At 50.1% G+C, this 19373-nt stretch overlaps 1 protein-coding gene across 1 annotated transcript in view; it reads left to right on the top strand.

Moving 5' to 3' along the window:
• LOC148424178 (neural-cadherin) overlaps positions 1-18413 on the top strand; it is a 142304-nt gene extending 123891 nt beyond the window's left edge. Inside the window, exons 30-38 of the mRNA XM_088412613.1 lie at positions 348-475; positions 564-687; positions 4687-4867; positions 6040-6206; positions 8542-8806; positions 10687-10870; positions 12851-13095; positions 15019-15173; positions 15780-18413. Coding sequence (XP_088268739.1) covers positions 348-475; positions 564-687; positions 4687-4867; positions 6040-6206; positions 8542-8806; positions 10687-10870; positions 12851-13095; positions 15019-15173; positions 15780-16316 — 1986 coding nt within the window. The 3' untranslated portion in view covers positions 16317-18413. The remainder of the gene's footprint in view (positions 1-347; positions 476-563; positions 688-4686; positions 4868-6039; positions 6207-8541; positions 8807-10686; positions 10871-12850; positions 13096-15018; positions 15174-15779) is intronic.
• Positions 18414-19373: the final 960 nt, after the last annotated feature.

The following is a 19373-nucleotide window of genomic DNA, read 5'->3' as shown; positions in this document are numbered from 1 at the left end:
AGAGCCCATCCATCGAAGAGAAAAGAAAGAAAGAAACGAGAAGAAACCGGTCAATCTCAAGTTTGCCTACGGAGCGCGAGATAAGGTACTGCCGCGTTGTCCGTTAATGGATGTCAAGTGCTTAACAGGCTGTGCGCTGTTCCCAGTTGCCATGGTTACGCTTGGGGAATGGCGGGTGGCTTCAAAAAAAAAGATGTCTTTTTGCAGCGTTCGCTCAGACGCTTCGTCGCACCACCTGTTTCGCTCGCTTTATGCAGATAAAAGTTGTAAACATAGAATTGTACTCGGAATTGCCGTGCGGAAGATATTCTCATCCGACGAGGAGGTTAAACGTTTCCGGCGTGCAGGAAGTGGGCTTCACCCTGGATCGCTGCTCGGGGGCGGCCGTCACGGAAACGGAAGGCCTGGGGAGTTGGCTGACCACCGAGGACCGCTCGTCCTGCGAGGTGACCGGCGCCACGCCCAACGCTGACCGGTACGCCGCTCCTTTAAACGGCACGCCGCCGCGCTCGCCCCATCAAACTTGAGTTAGATGGACGGACGTCAGCGTCTTGATTTTGCAGATACCTGAACGCCAGTCAAGTGCTGCAACTGGGCGGAGTCAACGAGGACATTCCCTACATTTACCCTCAGCTTCAGCACAAACACTTCACGGGATGCATACGCAACCTCCTCGTGGACAGCAAGGTAAAGCGCGCAGAGCTCGTTCATTTTACAGCTGTTTGAAGGCGTGTAAAGGTAATCCGTGGGAAAAGTTGACTTTTTCAAAAACTGTAGCCGCAAAGAGGTACGAGCCCGTGCCCCAGGCTTGTGTGGGCTTTTTCATTTTCAAAGAGTGACGGACGGACGGACGGCATCTCGAAAATACTCGTATAATAGAGAAAATGGAAAGGATGGCCGTCAAGTTGTCCCGACAATGAGTCGGGGCTGTCAGCTTACGGCCGGCGGGGAGCCAGCCGGCGTTCTTTTCGGCGTCCTCCTTTTCATTCCCGTGGCCTCCAAACGCCCTGGGAAGGTGACGCGGATTTTGTAGTCTGACTGCTCAGACCTGCAAGCGGGCGTCAAGGATTTTTTTTTTTTTTTTGGCCGCTCCGCCGCAAGCGTTCAAGCTTGACTAAAGTGAAGAGCGTGGCCTTTGTGAGTCTCCAGAGCCTGAAATGTGAGCCCCACATCCGCTTTTCTGCTTAGCTTAGCATGCCGCTAACCTGTTACCTCGCTGGCCTTTCAATGTTGCTCTGCTTATTTTACTCAAAAAGTACATTTGGAATTCCGTCTTTTTCGCACTTGTGAAGGGTCTGGCGCCCGGCCGAACCTCCGTCGGGAGCGGAGCGTGTCAAAACACAAGTACCACACTTTCTCAGAAACTTATTTGATAGCGAAATTTTCAGTAAAAAAAAAAGTCGCAGAAGGAACTAAAAATTCTATGTATGATTCAAATCATAAATGAGAATAGAACGAGTGAAATGGGAACATACCCCTACTTACAAATTAAAACCGTAATTTTGTCCCGAGTAAGGAGAGAAAACTCAAGATAAATACAGCTTAGGGCTCTAGCGTCTCACGCACATCGTTATCACGTCGTTAGCACCTATGACATCAGACAGGAGGCACTTTGCATGACTCCAAACTAAACTTAAGTAGACTTAATCCCAAAAATACATATTATTGCGCCTTTGGACTTGTAAATGATGTCAAATAAAAATGTACAAATACAACATTTTAAGAAGGTGTCTCTCTGCACTCACCAACACACCAGCATCATCTCAAGGCAAATAGGTGAACTGCATTCATAGTGTCAATTGCTCCAACAAATATGATTCATGATTCATATGATACATTTACAGGGTTTATTCTTCTTTACCTTCTATATTTTGATTATTATGCCGTGATGTCATGTAATTCTAACTTGTGTTTTTGATGCATTTTTATCATTTAATAATAATTATTTAATGGGTTTCGGAACATTTGGGGGGGGGGGGGTGGATTGGGCCATTTCCATGTAAAAAGCAGCTCTACTGATGAAAGATTCACATGACAACATTAGTTCCGGAACAAGTAAGAAGTACCACTGCGCTGTCTGTTTTTAGGGGTTAGCGACAAACAACAGAGACGCACAAAACATTTGTGGCTTGATTCCGCACCATGTTCTGAAACTGGAATGCTGATGTCGCCCAGGATGGAAAATAACCATTAAGGCTAAAGTCCTCAATTTCAATGATGAACCGACATTCATCCATTTGGATGCGGGCTCTGTCGGAGCGTTCGACAGGATGATAAACATCCGCAAAACGTACGGAAGAGCGAAGCAAATTGGAATCAACTTTACGTGGCCCCCAAGACTCAATTGAGGACAAAGCAAATCCTACCTTAAGTCGGCGGCGGTTGTCGGAATCCCGTTCTGGCGCGCGTTAGACAAAACACAAAAAACCATGCATCGCTATGTACACTTTGATGTGTAAGTATAGCCCAGACCTCAGCGTGAACCCAAATGCAGCCACGCGCCGCAGTCTAAAAAGCGAAGATTATTTATTCCGATTTGACTCCAAGGAAAAAACCTTGGGGAGTTCATCACTTCAACAGTTTTGACAAGTGGAAATTTCCCTTGACTTCTAGCTGGCTAATGAACTCGTCACTTGGTGACATAGCAAGCGAGCGTAGACTGAGTGAAGGTTTTCAACAGTTGGAACTGTGTCAAGACCGGTACTTTTTAGACCCACCGGTTGAGACTGAGCTTCGGACTGTCTAGAACGAGTCAGGAAAAAAACAAACCTTGAGAATTGGAGTCCCGCCCAAGTCGGGACAAAAACTTAGTCGGGGCTATCGTCGTGAGACCGGAGGCCCGAAACGAGAGCCGGACTTGCTTGAGACCGAGACGATCTCAAACCCAGACCTAGACTGAGTTAAAAGCGCCGCTCTCGGAGACGACTGCAAAAGCGGTGCCTCGGGCGTCCGGGGTCGACTTGAACGTGGCCGTCGCGGGCTCCGGGTTCAATTCTTCCTTCCTAAATTTTGCGTGAGCCAAACTTTTATGTCGGGCTGTTCAAATATCTTTTGATTCCCTTCAGTTGACTGCCTTTCTGTGGACTTCTTGTGCATCGATCCGTGAAGCTGGCAGCAGCCGGGAAAAAAAAACCTGGAGCCATAAATCAAAAAGTGAGCAGCGGCGAGCAACGTAAAGTATAGAAAGCGGCCGTAATGTACGACTTAGTGTAAACAAGATCGATGCCTCAGTCGTCTGACTTTTAATAAGCTCCGTCTGCACTCTCGCCGGCGTAGGCTCACTCCCACGCACCGGATGCTGTCTATTGCCGTGCAAAACCGAGTCCAGAGAACGGGACTTTAAGGGGCCCGGACCCTCGGCCGTCTCGACCAGTGAGACAATTTATGAGTCGGGGCCGAGTCGGAACCCAGAACCAGTCAAGGCCGTGATCGGAAAGGTGTCCTCCCGCCAGTCCTTTCATGCCTGAAACGCGCGGTTGTCTTCGAGACCGACGACCAGGCTTTTGTACGGTAGAAAACTGATTGCAATCCAGGACTGACTTAAAACTGTGAGAGGACTGGGCCTCCGACACCGAGCCGGGACCAAAACTGAACTCGGAACGCGGGTCGACGATCGGGAGCGAAACCTGGAGATGCAGTTGCTCCCGTACAGGGTTTGAAGCACGTGGAATGATTAACACGTAAAACGCCATTCGTAATATGACAAAAATCATGATATGAAAGGCACTCCGGAGCGGATTGCTGTAAAAAAACCAAAGATTAGAAAAATAAAAAACCGATATGCCGTATATTGGAAACGAAATGTCATATTGCGTCACTTGGGACCGCAATCTATCCATATGTTGATGTTTTGGGGCGGCGCTACTGCTGACGCCCAACCGATTGCGTCCAATATGTCTTATCCATGGAAACCGGGTCAGAACGTTAAAGCTTGCCCACCCACCCCTGGGCCAGAGCGTGACTTAGAGGCAATGGCATCGAATGGTTGCGACCTATTTAAAACCTCAACTTTGAGACAATGTGACAGTCGAGACCCGAACTGTGAGAGAATATGACGGTCAAGACCTAAACTTTCAGGAGCTGACTCATTAGGTCAAGTGGAGACTGAGTTCACCAGGACTCAGGGGGATGGAGGCCTTTACGTCAACAAATCTAGAAAGTCGAAACAAAAACTTTGAGCCAAGGTTGCGCGGGGTCGGGACTGAGTTTAGACCAAGACTCGTGGAAATTGAGGCAAAAAGTCACGAAAAGAACACCGAAACAAAATCTTTGAGGGATTTACTCTAATGCCGCAGCGCGATTGTCTTGGGTGGAGACCGGCTTAACGCCGTGTCTTTGAGGCTTTAGAGGCCGATTCGAGACACTGGAAAATGAGATTCCGACACAGGATCTACCACTGCCAGGCAGTGGTCGCGCGCGCCCATAGAGTCACGCGAAAACTGATTAGAGGAGTTCTTGGTAAGATCTCTCTTCCCAACTTGAGCCACTCGGGAGTTTGGAGTCTTGAAGTGAAGTTCGGCGACGGAATCGTCGAACTGGGGAGTTCTTCAAGGAGCGCGGCTTTAAAGGCTTTCCCTCGGACCTCTCATCATCCCGTCGGAGTTTGGAGTAGCTTCTCCAAACGCGGGGAGATCAGAGACGTCTCACTTCCCCTCTTTCTTTGCGCCCGCCGTCCGTGTCCCGCAGCTGTACGATCTGAGCTCCCCGGCCGAGTCGCAGTCCAGCTCGCCGGGCTGCCGGACCACCGACGGCGGCTGCGTCAACATGGGCTACCCGTCGTGCGGACGCCGCGGGCACTGCCGTGGCGAGTGGGGCTCCTTCAGCTGCCAGTGCGTGCCCGGATACGGCGGCCGGCAATGCGAAGAGGGTGAGTGGCCGCCTCGGCGCCCGACCCCGAGGGAGGGACGCGCTCGCCTCGAGGGCCCAATCCAGCGCGCCCGCCGTCGACGACGGGGCCTAGGAAGTTATGGGTGCGCGAGGAAACAAAAGGCTGGCGGAGGAGCCCGCGACGACCGGCGGCCAGACGAACGCTCGCTCGCTAAATCACGCGCGCCGGGCGTTACGTCCGAAACAAAGGGAACGCGTCCGCAGCGCGACAACTCCAAAGGGGGCGAAACAAACGTGTGCAAATCAAAGAAAATGACAAACGGGCGACATCGAAATGCTTTGGCGGTTCCAGACTAACCCTGTTGTTAGTCTGCGTTTTCGCTGCGAGGAGCTCGCTCTTTCAAGTAACCAGCGCAACAAATTTGCGCGCTTTCTCTGTTTGGCTCTTGGCCGGGAAATGCAAGATACTGTAGATGTTTTTTAATACCCCAATTAAAGGCGTAGCCCGGTGGACATGATTGCCGATGACACTCTCGTCCCATCTGCGATCGTTCAGAAGCGGAAGTTGTTCTCCTACGCTTTGAGGTTGACGAACTTGCCACATGGCTTCATCTCAAGCCTGCGTCTTTTATTTTTTTGGCACTATCTTTCATTTGATTGTGTCAAACACAAAATTTTGCTAGCTAAACTTGTTAGCACGCCAGAGCTGCACGATGCTAGCATTTTTTGTTTACCGGCGATATGTTGTCATTCTTTTACACCTTGAACTAGATATACGAGACATACAAGGCTGTGTCTCTTATTTTATTATGTATGTAGCAGTTAGCTTGAATAAGGTGAGGAGAGTTTGCAAAAAGTATTTTTTGTTGTTGTTGTTGGTTACAAAAGCGGCAGGTTTCAGGCGGGGGAAAAAATAAAGCACATAACCTCTTTCCGCTTGCTTTTGCCCTTGGCAGAGGTTAAAAAAGCAAAAAGTCATTTTTAGATGAAGCGGCGGCAGACAAAAACAAACCACCAAGTGTGCGATCTTGCCTCCCGGCAGGATGCCTTGGCCTCTTAAGCGTGCCGGAATGAAAGAGGAAGTGGAAGTGCGCGATTTTGAGATGAGAGACGGGCGTTGCGCGATCCGAGACCAGAATCCTCATCAGCAACATCCGAAACATCTCCGTCCCCGCGCTCTTTGCGTTTGCTAACCCGCGGTTCGTCTCGCAGAGGTTCCCGAGTACTCCTTCGACGGGCACAGCCACGTGCGCTACCGGCTGGCCTCGCCGTTGCCGGCCCGGAGGACGGCGGCGCAGGTCCTGCTTCGAACCCGCAAGCACAGCGGCACCATACTCAGCCTGAGCTCCAGAGAGCAGAGCGAGTACATCAGACTGGAGGTAAGAACGTCTCCTTAACAGTCGAAGTCAGGTTAAGGTTTTATTCGGATACCGGGCAATAGCGGGGGAGCCTTTGGCCAAAAGTCGCATTCCACAGTTGCGCTCACAGTAAGATGGCTCCGAACCCCCAGCCGGCCGGAGGGCCGCCGCGACGCCGTTCGGCAACGGCGGGAATTTGAAAGCGACCCCGACCCTGGCCGGGCGCCGTGTTATGAAGCGGCTCTCTATTTAGGTTGACGCGGCCCCGCGGCGGGACTGTTTACTCAAACGAAGCCTACCTTCCTTCCCGCCCCCTCCGAGATGAGAAGCAAACACGCCAGCGCGCCAGGGGAGGAAGCCGGCGGGAGTCCAGCTCGCGCTCCGCCGGCTTTTAATTGGGGCTAAAATCAGGTGCTTAAAAGCAGAGGCCCGGCGGATCCTACGTAGAATGAATTAGTTCGCGGCCGAGCCCGGAAACCAGCCGCTCCGAGACTTTGGGACCGAGTGACTGAGACCGCCAGCGGTAAGGGAGACGGAAGGACGGGCGGGAAGGAGACTAACGGAGGGAGCCGCCCGGTCCTGAAATCTTGCCCGCCTTGACTTGGAACGCATTTGAAAGGCCTTCAAAACCTCCACCTCCTATTTATAAACCCTTGAAACCGTCATTTGAAACCCTAACCCTCATCCATGCAAACCCATACCGAACTACCGGGTTTTCCGCACTATAAGGCGCACCGGATTGATTAGAAGGCGCACTTTGAGGGTTTTCATATACATTGGCACCTCTACTTACGAAAGTAATAAATAGTTGTGGAGTAAAGATGAAAATGCAAAAATCCGTGTCGTCACGTTAACAAATGATAAAAACGCATCACAAACTGTACCCAATACGGTAGACACGACGGGATGTGCTAACGTATGACGTGAGAGTCATGTTGGCGCGAGGGCCGGTGTCTCATATGTTGTCTTTCGTACCTTGAATTCTGTCTCCTTTGTAAAGACAATATTTTCATGACCTGAATTTTTCGTAAAAAGAGGCATTTGTAAGTAACGGTACCAGTGTATGCGGCGCGCCGCGTTAGAAGGCGCATAGAATAGAAGCTGCAGTACTGGCTGCGGTTTCATTATCCATCCACTAGATGGAGCTGCGCTAAAGGGAATGTAATACAGTTGGTTTTAGCTCTAGTCACAAGAATGTAGTTTGAGTTCTTGTTTTCAAAAGAATCTCGTTTTTTTAGTCTCTTTGGCTAACAATAACGACCTTGAAAACAGCAATTTCAGTGCGGATGTGAATACTGTCTTCTCCGCACCGTGAGGCGCACCTTCATTGAATGGCCTATTTTCAAGGTGTTTTCATAAATATGGCGCACTTGCATAGCATATCAACATTTCAAACGGGCCGTTATAAAAATCGTAATTGTAAAAAAATATATTCTGAACCGAAACGCAGATGTGGAAATTGAAGAATCGACACGGCGACGGAGTTGTTTGATTTCGTTTGAAATTGGCGCTTGGTGCGCCGCATCGCCGTCCGGTCCGCGCGCCTCGTTCGCCCACTCGTCTCTTCTGGCTCGTCTGTCATCCGCCCGCACGTTTGCGCGCGCGATGCGGAAAGAGACCGAGGCAAGGAAATTATGCACAATGGGGCACTCGGAGGAAGCGCTTTGAAATGAGGACGAGCGTTCACACTTCAGCCCTCAAAAAGTGACTGCTCTTCTTTCCTGTCGTTTTTTTTTCTTCTTCTGAAAACGCAAGCCGACAGGCGCCTTTTCATGCATCCGCGCGCGCGCGAGCACGCTTTACGAAGATGTCAGCGCGCCGAGGAGAAACAAATGTTTGTGTCCGCCGCGCCGCGCCGCAAAGCGCTCGTCTCAAGTTATACGCCACGGTTGTCGAGCGGGGCCGTGCGAAGGCGGGCTTCGTGCGCTGACAGGAACGGCGCCTTCTCTTTTCAAACTAAGAGCAAATGAATCGGAACACGAGGCGTCGCTCCGATGAGGGCTTCAAATCAGGCCGGAAAGACATTTTGAGGGTTGAAGCCCGGCTTTCGAATAAGGGTTAAGGTTTTGTTCCTCAGGGTTTGGGTTCGTTTCAGACTAGCTCGGCATTCGGGGCCGAGCTGGCCTTTCAAGACGGGCTTCAAATTAGGATTTCACAATAATAGCTTGGACTCGGCTTTCAAATGCAGGTTGCGGTTTGAAATCACAGATTCCAGTCAGGGTCGTCTCGGTATTCGGGACGGAACTGGATGGGGGCCTCGAATCGGGGCGACGGACTCGGCGTTCCAAAAAAGGCTCTCAAGAAAGGGCTCCCCCCCCCCCCCCCCCCCCCCCCCCCCCCCGTGTGGCCCAATCAGATTTGCCAGGGCCTGCTGGGCGTCACCTACAACCTGGGCGACGGCGAGCACAACCTGAGCGTGCCGGCGTACCGGCTGGACAACGGCGAGTGGCACCAGGTGTCGCTGGAGCGCCACGACAACGAGGTGACGCTGCGGCTGGACGGCGGCGGCGGGCGGCGCGAGGCCACGGGGGCGCCGGGACGCAGCCGGGAGATCGTGGCGGACCCCGCGCTGGTCGTGCTGGCCAACGTCTTCCCCTCCGCCCTCAACAAGAGCTTCCAGGGTGAGTCGCGGCCGCGGAGACCTCCGCTGGCTCCCTCGCTGGCTCCCTCGCCCCTTTTGACTAATTGCAGGCCCGTCGGCTCCAGCGACCGCTCCTCGCTCGCTCTTGTACCTACCGTAATCCCGCAAATATAGCACGCGCTTTTTTGACACAAAAACAAAGACAAAGGTATGGGTGCCTCCTCTAGATGGTAACTTTTAAGATTCGATTTTTTTTTGGACACCTTTCAAGGAAGATTGATCCGTCCAGTGCCCACTTTTGACGCACAGTTGAGTTTTATATCGGCCGTATTCTCAGTTACAATAATTACCCAACTTTCATCTGTTCATATCCGTAAATGATATATTTGTTGCGAGTTAAGCGTGTTTCAGATTTCACGCGAGGTCAGTGAACGCCTCGCCGGTGTAACCTTCAAGTTATCGTTTATAGGATGCACTCGCACTTTCAGCTCTCCGTTTTTGGGGTGTCTTATGTTTTGGACGTGACGGTAATTGAAGCGTGCAGTGCCAAATGTCTGTTTGCGGTCAGCTCAAAACATCTTCTTTTTTTCCGTATTCCCTTCTTGTTTGCCGCGTGCAATTTCTCCCATACTTTGCGAGAAACGCATTTAAGACGTCTCCTGCTGCATCTTCGCCGTCTATTGAATTATAAATGGAAAATATTGAAGTCCGATCTCATCTATGCGTGTTTACCAGCAAAAAAAGTGAGGAAAACATGGGCATGTTGTCCGGGGGGGAAAGGAAAAAAAAAAAAAAAAAGCAACCTCTGCAGCTGCCTTTCATCCTTGAAATGCTAAATGCTAACTTTGGACGTGTTAGTCTTGAAGCTGCAGAAAAAAAACAAAAACAAATGGACGGCAGATCCCGTCTTGTCTGATTGGTTTCCGCCGGAGATAAAAACTGCATTTGCAAATGCCGCTTGCTGGAAACGGGCGGCTCTGCTGTTATTCCGGAAAAGTGCGCGTGCGATGCACCCGGCTGACAAATTTCACACGCAGTTTCCTCCGCAGCTTTGAGCGGTCTGCTGTGACGACTTTGTTTACATTTGCCTTTTCTCGGCGCCAACGCTTCGACGTCTGTTTTAGCTGCAGAAGAACAGTCAGAAAAAACACAAAAACAGGAGGCCGCTTTCTTATTCTCCTAGTCCAGTGCGTCTCATTGATTTTTCGCAAAGCCCCTCAAGGAAATAAAAAACACTTCATGCCCCCCCCCCCCCCCCCCCCCCCCCCCCCACTGCAGTTACTATGAAACTATGAACATGATATAATCATACCTAAAATGGCATCCCTTTTATCATCCCTTTTGTATTTCAGCTCACGGTTTTTGCTCTGTATAAGCGCCTGATGAGGCGCACATTCAAAGAATGGCCCATTTGAAAAGGTTTTCACATGTAGGGCTCACCGCATTATAAGACGCATAGAATAGAAGCTACAGAAGTAGCCGGGGTTGCGTTATGCATCCACTAGATGGAGCCGCGCCCAAGGGAATGTCAACAAAACAATCCGATGAGTCAGTGGGAAGAGTGCAGATGACGTCAGGTTGAGTCGACCCGCAACATTTGATAAATAACACACAAGGAAGGAAGACAAAAGATTAACTCTGCACGTGAGATCAATGCCAAGACCGATTAAAGAAAAAAAATAGAATTATAATTCAAACTTCAATTTCTGAATCAAATTGCAAGCAAAAACCTTCAAATATATCGTTTTATTGACTTAAAAAGAGTATCTATTTGATCTATTTTTGGAGCGCCACCGCACCGCCCGGTGCCACACGTGTAATTACACCAGACAGTCTTTGACAAGGACCGCCATAATGAATTCTGACATTTTAGTATTAAGAAATGAAAGAAGTTGAATGTTTTGTTTGCGCCCCCCGCAGGCTGCATGAGGGACCTCCGCCTGAACGGTCGCCACCTGCCGATGGACGGGCGGAGCGCGCGGGACGGCGTGTCTCAGATCAGCGCTCAAGGCGTGTCTCCGGGCTGCCCGTCCGACTCGTGCAGGAGGAACCGGTGCAGCCCGCCCTTCACCTGCGTGGACCTGTGGCGAGTGCACGAATGCAGGTGGGCCCGAGCTAGCGCGCCGCCGCGTCGTCTCCCTCGCCCGTTCTCCGGGTCGTCTCCCGGCCTTCCGCTTCCTCTCCTGTCCTTCCCTCCTTCCCCCGCGTCCCCGCCGCCCCCCCCCCCGTCCGCTCTCTTCAAAGACGCGGCGGCCCGAGCCGCCCGCAGGCCACGAGGGCTAATGAGCAACGTTTCCGCCTCTTTGCTTTTAACGCGCCCGCCGTGTGATCCGCTCCCGCGCGTCTTTTTCCCGCCTCCGGCCTCCTTGGTCGCGCCTTTTCATCCCACTCCTCCGCGACTCCCGTCCCGTCTGCGTCTTGACCCGCGCCGGGCGAGATGAAGCGGCGGCGCCAAGCGCTCGCTTTGCTTTAGCGGCCGCCCCGTAGCCGGATGGCCAGCGTTTCGCTCAAAAAAAGACAAAATGGGTCCATTAAGGCAGCACCGAAATAGCTTTTCCTTTTCTAAGTAAGAGCAAACCGTTTGGAACATGAAGCGGTTTGCCTTCTGCAGAATTGAGCCTTTTTAACTCATTCAATTCCATCGGAAGGCCGAGAATCTCCGCACGAAGCTATACTCACTCATCCCCAAAAAATCCATTTCCTTCCCTAATTTGGTGAAAAATTGTACTTTTAAATAATGTTTTAAAAAAAAGACGGCCATCGTAAAAGTGTGATTTACCCGCTAAGCCGAGGCAAATAACATAGTTTTATTTTGAACATAAAACATAAGGCTTGGTTATGATTATTTTTCCCTTTTCTTTTCTGCCGTTTGAAACGGATGACAGCTTTTCTACGCAAACTGGAAAGAAAACACACACACACACACACACACACACGGTTGTGACTGTTCTCTTTACGCCAGGATGTTTACTCTCAAAATAAACACCTTACGCCAACTTTTTTTTCTTGATATTTCTCCTGCAAAACAGCACTTGATGAAAATTGAAAAAAAAAAAGCAAGCGTAGGAGTCCTTAAGCGCATCGTCTGCCTTTTTTCCTCAACGCCATAACGAGGCCGTAAAGCGTTCCGTGTCACTGATAAAATCTGCTAATGACGCCGGGAGCGGCAGACGACTCCATTTAAATCCGACACTTTTATTTTTCTTTCTTTTCACCCTTTTTTTTAAAGGGAAAAAAAAAAACGTTTCCGGGCAGACTTATTTGCACGCATAAAACATTTTGGCGTTTTCCCGCCGGCGAGCGTTTGCGGCGGGATGTCATTAGTGACGACAGACACTGCGGCGGATGATTGGCAGTGGCTGCTGCCTTTTGCTGTTTTCTGTCAGGGTTTGTCTTTACTTGCCGGCAATGGCCTCTGCTCAAGTCCCTTGCAAGAGATTGACGGGAGTTCTTTTTTTTCTCCTCCAGAGTCAGTACTTGTTGGACCCCCCCCCCCTCCACAGGAGATCGCGGGTCCGTTTCATAGTCGGTCTTCGTTGTGTTTTCAACTGGGTTTGTGTTCTGAGAGGAGATTGCTGTTCGGTTCCAGAGTAGTTGAATGATCTTCTGCCTACCAATAGCTCGCCGTTTCTGATACAAAACTTGTTCGATTTGATGAGTAAATTGTTATTATAAAAAAAAAATCGTAGTAACTCTTTTGCCCTTTTAGAGTAGATTGGTGTTCTGTATTCGAGTAGATTGCTTTCTCTTTCCTCTACTGTCCGTTTTGTTTTCTCCCAGAGCGGTTTATCGCGGTTGCTTTTTTTGCACGGGAGATTGTCGGTCCGTTTGATGGTCGGAACGTTTGAAGGCGCATTCGCGTTCTCGGAGCAGACCGCGGTTCGGCCCTCGGTTCCAGAGCGGTCCGACAATTTCGACCGCCCTCCCGTTCGAGTGGAGCGCGCGCTTTCAGAGCAGATTGCGGTCGTCTTTCCCGTCCTTTTTTTTTCCGGCGTTGCGGACTTTCGCCCTGCCGCTCGCCAGCAATGGCCGCGGCCACTTTGCCGGGATGATTTGTGCACGGCGCCTGTTCCCGCTCCCGCAGATGTCCCCCGGGCCACATGGTCCGCGTGAACGGCAGCAGCAAGTCCTGCGCGTACACGCTGTGCGCCACGCGCCCGTGCGGCCGCGGGACCTGCGTGCCGCAGTCGCCCTCCAAGTTCACCTGCCATTGCCCCGACGGCCGCCGGGGGCGCCTGTGCGAGACGGCGCTGGCCGTCTACGGCGAGCGCGCCGGCCTGGGCTTCGGCTCCCTCTTCGCCATCTGCGTCTGCTTCATGGCCCTGCTGGGTAAGCCGCTTCCTGCTCCGCCTGCCCGCTCGCGAAGGTGCGGCCGCGCGCCCGATTTCCGACTCGAGCTTTGGAGACCTCCGACTTTTTGCGATGCCGTTTCGAAAGCGAATCGCGCTCGGCTTTCTTGTAAAAAGGGCTGCGCTTTTAGAAAACGGCTGCGCGTCTTTTGCATAACGCGCCGTCATTTCAAGCGGGCGTCCCCGTCGCTCCCCCGTCGCCGCCAAACACGTCCGCCGTTGACCTTTCAAATGGGATTCTTTTCTCATTTCTCCTCCGTCCCTTTTCTCGTTCGCTTCGTTCGGTTTTCTCGATTCCAAAATGTCCTGGAGCCGCCGACGGAGACACCGCGCGACTTCCCTTGCGGGTAATGTGCGTGGAATTTTGCTGTTGTCGTCACGTAGCGAGCGCGTTGAACGGCGCCCCGCCCCCCGCTCGCGCTTCCTAGGCCGCCGAGGATGACGCCGGCGTGCCGCGGGCCGCCGGCCCTTGTCGGCCACGTTCGCAGATCACACGGCGGGGCGGCAGAAGCAGACGCCGCTTGGAAAAGGATGAAAAAGCCGCCTTTGCTTTTGTCTGTTCTTAATAGGATCCGGGTTTAGGTATACGTACGTATATGATTTTTATAGATTCTAATCTTATTTATAGTCACGCAGAAAATAGGCTAAAAAGTGAGAAACGTCCATTGGGATCCACCGGACGTCCGTATGGACCCCGAGGATGAAGAAGAGTTAAAGCGATGAAAAGTTGAACCCGGAGAAGAAAAAAAAAAGGGAGGAGGCCAATGGACCTCGGAGGCCGCAAAAACAAATAGGCGGAATGTTTCTTTCCACCACTGCGCGCGGAGACAAAGAGGGCGTCGGAAAGAGCCGTCGGCCCTTTGAGCCCGCGGCATCCATCTCGCTCTTGGCCCCGACCTCTGCTCACGCGCGCGCACGCCCGTCGGCCGTGCAGTCTTTTTTTTTTTTTGCCAAGCTCAAGTCGGAAATCGATGCAAGCGGACGGTGCGTCTTGACAGAAGCTCATGGCTGACGCGCGTGTTGGTGCGCCCCTCCCACTCCCACTAGTTTTGCTTTTAAACTTGCCAATCTGCCGGTGAAGCTAATTGAAAGCTTTCATTTCGTGAAAACATTTTGTTTTGTCTTTTCCACTTGTCTTGTTTTTTTAAAGCTTCTGCCCATGTATTTATTTACTCATTCATTTGTTTGAACGTGTTAATTTTTACTTGTATTTATATATTCTTTGCATTTCTTGACTCTTTTTTTTTTTGTATTGCTCGATGGCGCTTTTGTTTTTCGAAGCGTTCGGGCCGTCCGTCCGGCGTTTGCGGTCCCGTCCCGTCCCGCTCTTCTTCATCTTCCTGCGCTGTGTAAACACTTTGATGGAGCAAATCTGCCACAGCAGCTGGAAATGACTATTGATTTTTTTTTTTTTTTTGCCCTCTTGAGCGTTTATGCGGCCGAATGAGCACAAAGGTATTTGATGGTCAGCTGCTGGCGAGAGACGGCGCCACAAACGCTCATGACACACACGCACTCACATACAGTGCGTATATGTATTTTAACGGTAAAACATTCCGTGTCTTTATTGAAAAAAAATCGGATGATTCGTATACTTTGCATGAGAAAACGTTGGCCCGCGGGCCGTATGTTGCAGATTGAAGATGATATGGGTTCAGGACAATCGCGCAGGAAATTACGGAGCTATAAATAGCCCAAAGGCGTCATCTCCTAAAACCCGTCTTTTCTTTTTCTTTTTTTTTTTCCAAGAGTCTCTGCAGGTCTCAGCAGATATGATTGAAAGTTTTGGACCATCTTTTTTGAAAGCTTTTTTTTTAGTTAGGGGATTGAATAGCAGCTGAAGGAAGGAGTGTCGTTTTTTGGGGGGAAATGATTTGCGAGGATGAAATTGTGCACGTTTCAGCGCTGCTGCTGGGCATTTTCGCGTACACGCGCTGGCGGAGCTACAAGGGCCTGAAGGAGGCGGTGTACCACGTGTCGGCCCACCACGACGGCTGGGAGGACGTCCGCGAGAACGTCCTCAACTACGACGAGGAGGGCGGCGGCGAGGAGGACCAGGTGGATCCCCGACCTGACTTTGAAAACGCTTTCCCTACCCGCGCCTCAAAACCCTACTTTGAAAGAACGAAGCCGATGCGAAACCCGAGGCCGCTTTGAAAGGCCGACCCTGCTTTGAAACCCTGACCCGAGTTTGAAGCCCCACCCCGAAGCTAATCCCTACTTCAAAACCCGAGTTTGAATGAACAAAAAAAAAAACCTAATTGGAGTTTGAAAACCCTACTTTGAAAGAAGAAAAAACCTGGCTTTGAAAGCCCAATCCTTCTTTGAAGTTTCCCTGTTCGAAAGCGTAACTTCCTTTCGAAAAGCTAACCCTGGTCCCAAGCACTACGCGTACCCCAATGAAAGCCTACTTTTGAAACCCTGACTTCAAAAGCCACTTTGAAACCTTTAGTTTGAATTCCTGTGCGGAAAGCCGGACCCTGCTTCCGAACCCTATTTTTGATACGCCCCGCGATTTGGAAACCTTAACTTCAAAGGCCGACAGAGAGAGTTAAAAAAAAACGGAATCGGAGTCGGAAATCTTCTTTTGAGACGCCGGGGCCCGATTCTCGCGCCAGCTAAAAGCCGGCGTTTTGTTTTTGTTTTTTTTTGCTCGGTTTCCAGAACGCGTACGACATGGCCGAGCTCCAGAAGTCCCTGCAGCCCAGCCCGGCCCAGTCGCTGCAGTACTGCCGTTCGCGGGCGCCGCGCCACCACCACAACCGGGCCCAGCGGGCGGCCGCGCCGGAGCCGGCGGCCGGGTCGGGCACGCCGCCCCCCCGGCGGGACGTGCCGCCGCCGCCGGCGGAGGCGGGCCGGCCGGGGGGGCGGCGCTCGCTCTCCTTCTCCAGCCAGGACCTGGCCCGCTACCTGTGCGAGATCATCCGCGACGCCGACCGGCACCCGGACGCCGGGCCCTTCGACTCCCTGCGGGTCTTCTCCACCGAGGGCGGCGGCTCGCCGGCCGGCTCGCTCTCGCTCAGCTCCCTGGGCTCGGCCGCCTCCGACGGGCCGGCCGACGCCCGGCGCCGGGAGGAGACGCTGGCCGACTGGGGGCCGCGCTTCGACGGGCTGAGGGCCCTCTACGAGCGGGCCGGGGCCGGGACCGGGGCCGGGACCGGGGCCGGGACCGGGACCGGGGCCGGGGCCGGCCGCCTCTGAAGCCCCCTCCCTCTGTTCCCCCTGAAAATGTGAAAAGCCACAGACTTCTTCGCCGCTTCTCGTGTAAATAATGGTCCGCAAAGCGCTTACGGCGGGGCGCCCGGGGCCCGAAGTCACCAACTCAAGTCGCAATTCGGTTTCCCCCCGTTAAATGCATCAATGTGTCATTCTTTAAATTACGTGTTTTATGAATTTATCTGTCAAACTTGACTTTTTCTTAACGCGGGTCATTTAATTCATGGACAGCACAAACGATGAAACATTGATTTAATCTCGAATTCATGAATGACAATTTCATTTGAGAAATGCATTCATTGAATTTTGCGGGACGACACGAAAAGCACACAAAATTACCTGCGTCCCCAATACAAGTACAATAAAGATAGAAAAACATTGAAAATGGATTCTCTGAAGAAAAATAACCTTGAAAAAAGACATTGCCAAGCGGTCATTGTTAAAACTCCCCCAAAAAATGTAAACACTCAAAATTTGAAGGTAACGGCAAAGGTATTTTGATTGTGTGTGGGTTTTTTTTATTACTTCAAAAAAAACATTTTGTGAAAACAATCAAAAACATGTTCAAATGGTGCAAGAGTGAAAACAGTCAGTGGAATTGTCTTCATTGAGCGCAAAGTCATCATGTCATCTTCATGCTTCTATCCAAAAAAGAAAATTCAGTCCAAAAAAAGGTGTAAAATTGCTGAAAACAGGTGTGAGGCGATTATTTTGAGCATGTGGACTTAAGAAAACAAACTGATGAATGATGGGACCCGACCGTCATGTGACGGTCGACCTTGACTCGCAGTCAACAACGGGACAAAATGGCCGCTAACGAGATGGGTGGAAATCCGCTCTTCAAATTCCAAAATTGCTCCATTGAACACAACGCTGTGTATTACTGAAGATCCATCCACAGATCTATCGCGATAGCTCAGATAGGAAGATGCTATCTGGTTACATGGTATGGTGTAAGTAAAGTAGCACGCTAGCTAGTCAGATTTTGTAAATTAAGTTGCAAGCTAGAAGGTAATTAGTTCAGCCAAAGTCGCAAGCTAGGTGGCTAGATACTGGCTACCTGGCTAACGGCTTTCTAGCGACCGAGCTAGTTTGCTACTTTATGTACACCGACTAGCTAGCTAGATAGCTACTCTCTCTACTCCATTTTTATGTAGATCGCTAAGCAGCTAGCTAGGTAGCAAATGGCTAACGTGCTGATTTACCTATCTACTTGGGTACTTGGATCTCTAGTGTCTAGCTAGCTGGACTAAACAATGTAACTGGCTAGCTAAATTGCACTATCTAGATTTGTAATATAGATGCTATCTCTACATAGTGTAACTAAAGTTGCAAGCTACCTGGCATCTAGCTAGCAAGCTTGATTTTTTTTTTTTATACTAACTAGCTAGCTACTGTATTTCCTCGATATGAAGTTCAGTCGGTAGCTAGTGTCTAGCTAGCTAGCTTGCGACTACTTTTTAATCTATCTAAAGGTCGCTAGCTAGCTCGCGACTTTTACACTCACGGTCTAGCTAGCTAGCTTGCAACTATATCCATATCTGCCTGTCAGTCTGGCTAGCTAACGTAGCTAGATAAAGTGGTCGATCAACGGTTCACAGTGTTGTGATGGAGATTGCATTTTTGGCGCGTGGATAGCCATCGTGTTCTGCGGTACACAATAAAATGACAGCAAGTAACATTTTTGTTTCCTTTTAGAAGGGTTTGCACATTCCTTTGTCACCCATGTTATGGATGATCACATCTCCCCTCCCCCCCAAAAAGTGGGACGCGACGGCACGCGACGGCACGCGCCATCCCCACTATCGGCTCGAGTGTCCCAAAACTTTTGCCCCGGCGAGATGTTTTGGCTTTTTTCGTTTTTGTTTGGCGATCTTTCGACTTGCTCGGGCGCACGCCTCATTCTTTTTATTTCCCGCCCGGTCGCGTACATAAAGAGAGGAAAAGATGACACGGAGAACAAAAGAATCAAGTGGTAAAAGGTTTTCTACAAATCATCTGTGATGATGAGCTTGGACCAGTTTTGTGCTTTGTATTTGCTCTCGTTGTTTTCCTCAATAAAGTCCATTTCTTTGCACCGCTGCTCGACTCCAAATACAAAACATGTTTTGTTTATTTTCATTTTTGTTTGTTCTGAGAATGCAGCGCGGCGATGCCGTCGGTGTGCCTGCAATCAAAGGACGTAATTATGCACGCTAATCTGAAATGTAGTTTTCCTCTTCCTTCCCACCATCACTTTTATACTTTATATTTTATTATATTTCAAATATTTTACTATATCATACTATTTTTATATGTATATATTTTCCTTTAATTTGCCTCAATTTCTCTAGTGATACTTATTAGTATAATAGTTAACATTAGTTTTGGAATTTTGAGTATGATGGCGATTTAATTTTTAGGAAACTTTCTATTGAAAAATCGATTGCGTTTCTATTAAAAACGTCATCGAAAATGTATTCCTTCAAATGTTTATCCTTTCTTCCTACATTTAAGTGCAGCTCAAAAATACAATAATTTGTCAAAACAGTAAAAGTTGCGAAAATTAGACCCCGATCATCCAATCTTCTCAAAATTTCATTTTTTGATAGGAGTCCACTTTTTTTTCAGCGTAATGCCAGCGCCACCTAGTGGCAGCAAAGAAATGCCATTGAACTAATATAGGTGAAAATTTGTCAAACGCCTTGAGATGCCGCTCATGCCTTACGCCTAATACTTCCGATTTTTCGATAATGGGATAATGGGGTGCAGTAAATTAAGGGAGACAATTACCTATGGAAATATTGATTTTGAACTACTATTTTACTCGCCACATTACTGTTATGTCGGCGCAGTATTCTAAGAGTGCGATTGTGGGTGTTTTGAATATGTTTGGTGCTGCTTTTGTTTGGAAACGTGCCATCTGTGTTGCAAAGCCCATCTTTCTGCGTAAATATCCGATATTGCAACATGACAAAAGAAAAAAAGATTCCCTGCTCAATTTTGTTGTCGGCTTATAATACGGTGCGCCTCATAGCTTGAAAATCGCTACGCAAGCTTGAA

Source organism: Hippichthys cyanospilos, chromosome 4 (assembly GCF_059441005.1).
Source record: "Hippichthys cyanospilos isolate Australia breed blue-spotted pipefish chromosome 4, RoL_Hcya_1.0, whole genome shotgun sequence".
Classification (NCBI taxonomy): domain Eukaryota; kingdom Metazoa; phylum Chordata; class Actinopteri; order Syngnathiformes; family Syngnathidae; genus Hippichthys; species Hippichthys cyanospilos.
This window is presented reverse-complemented; position numbering and strand designations above follow the sequence as displayed.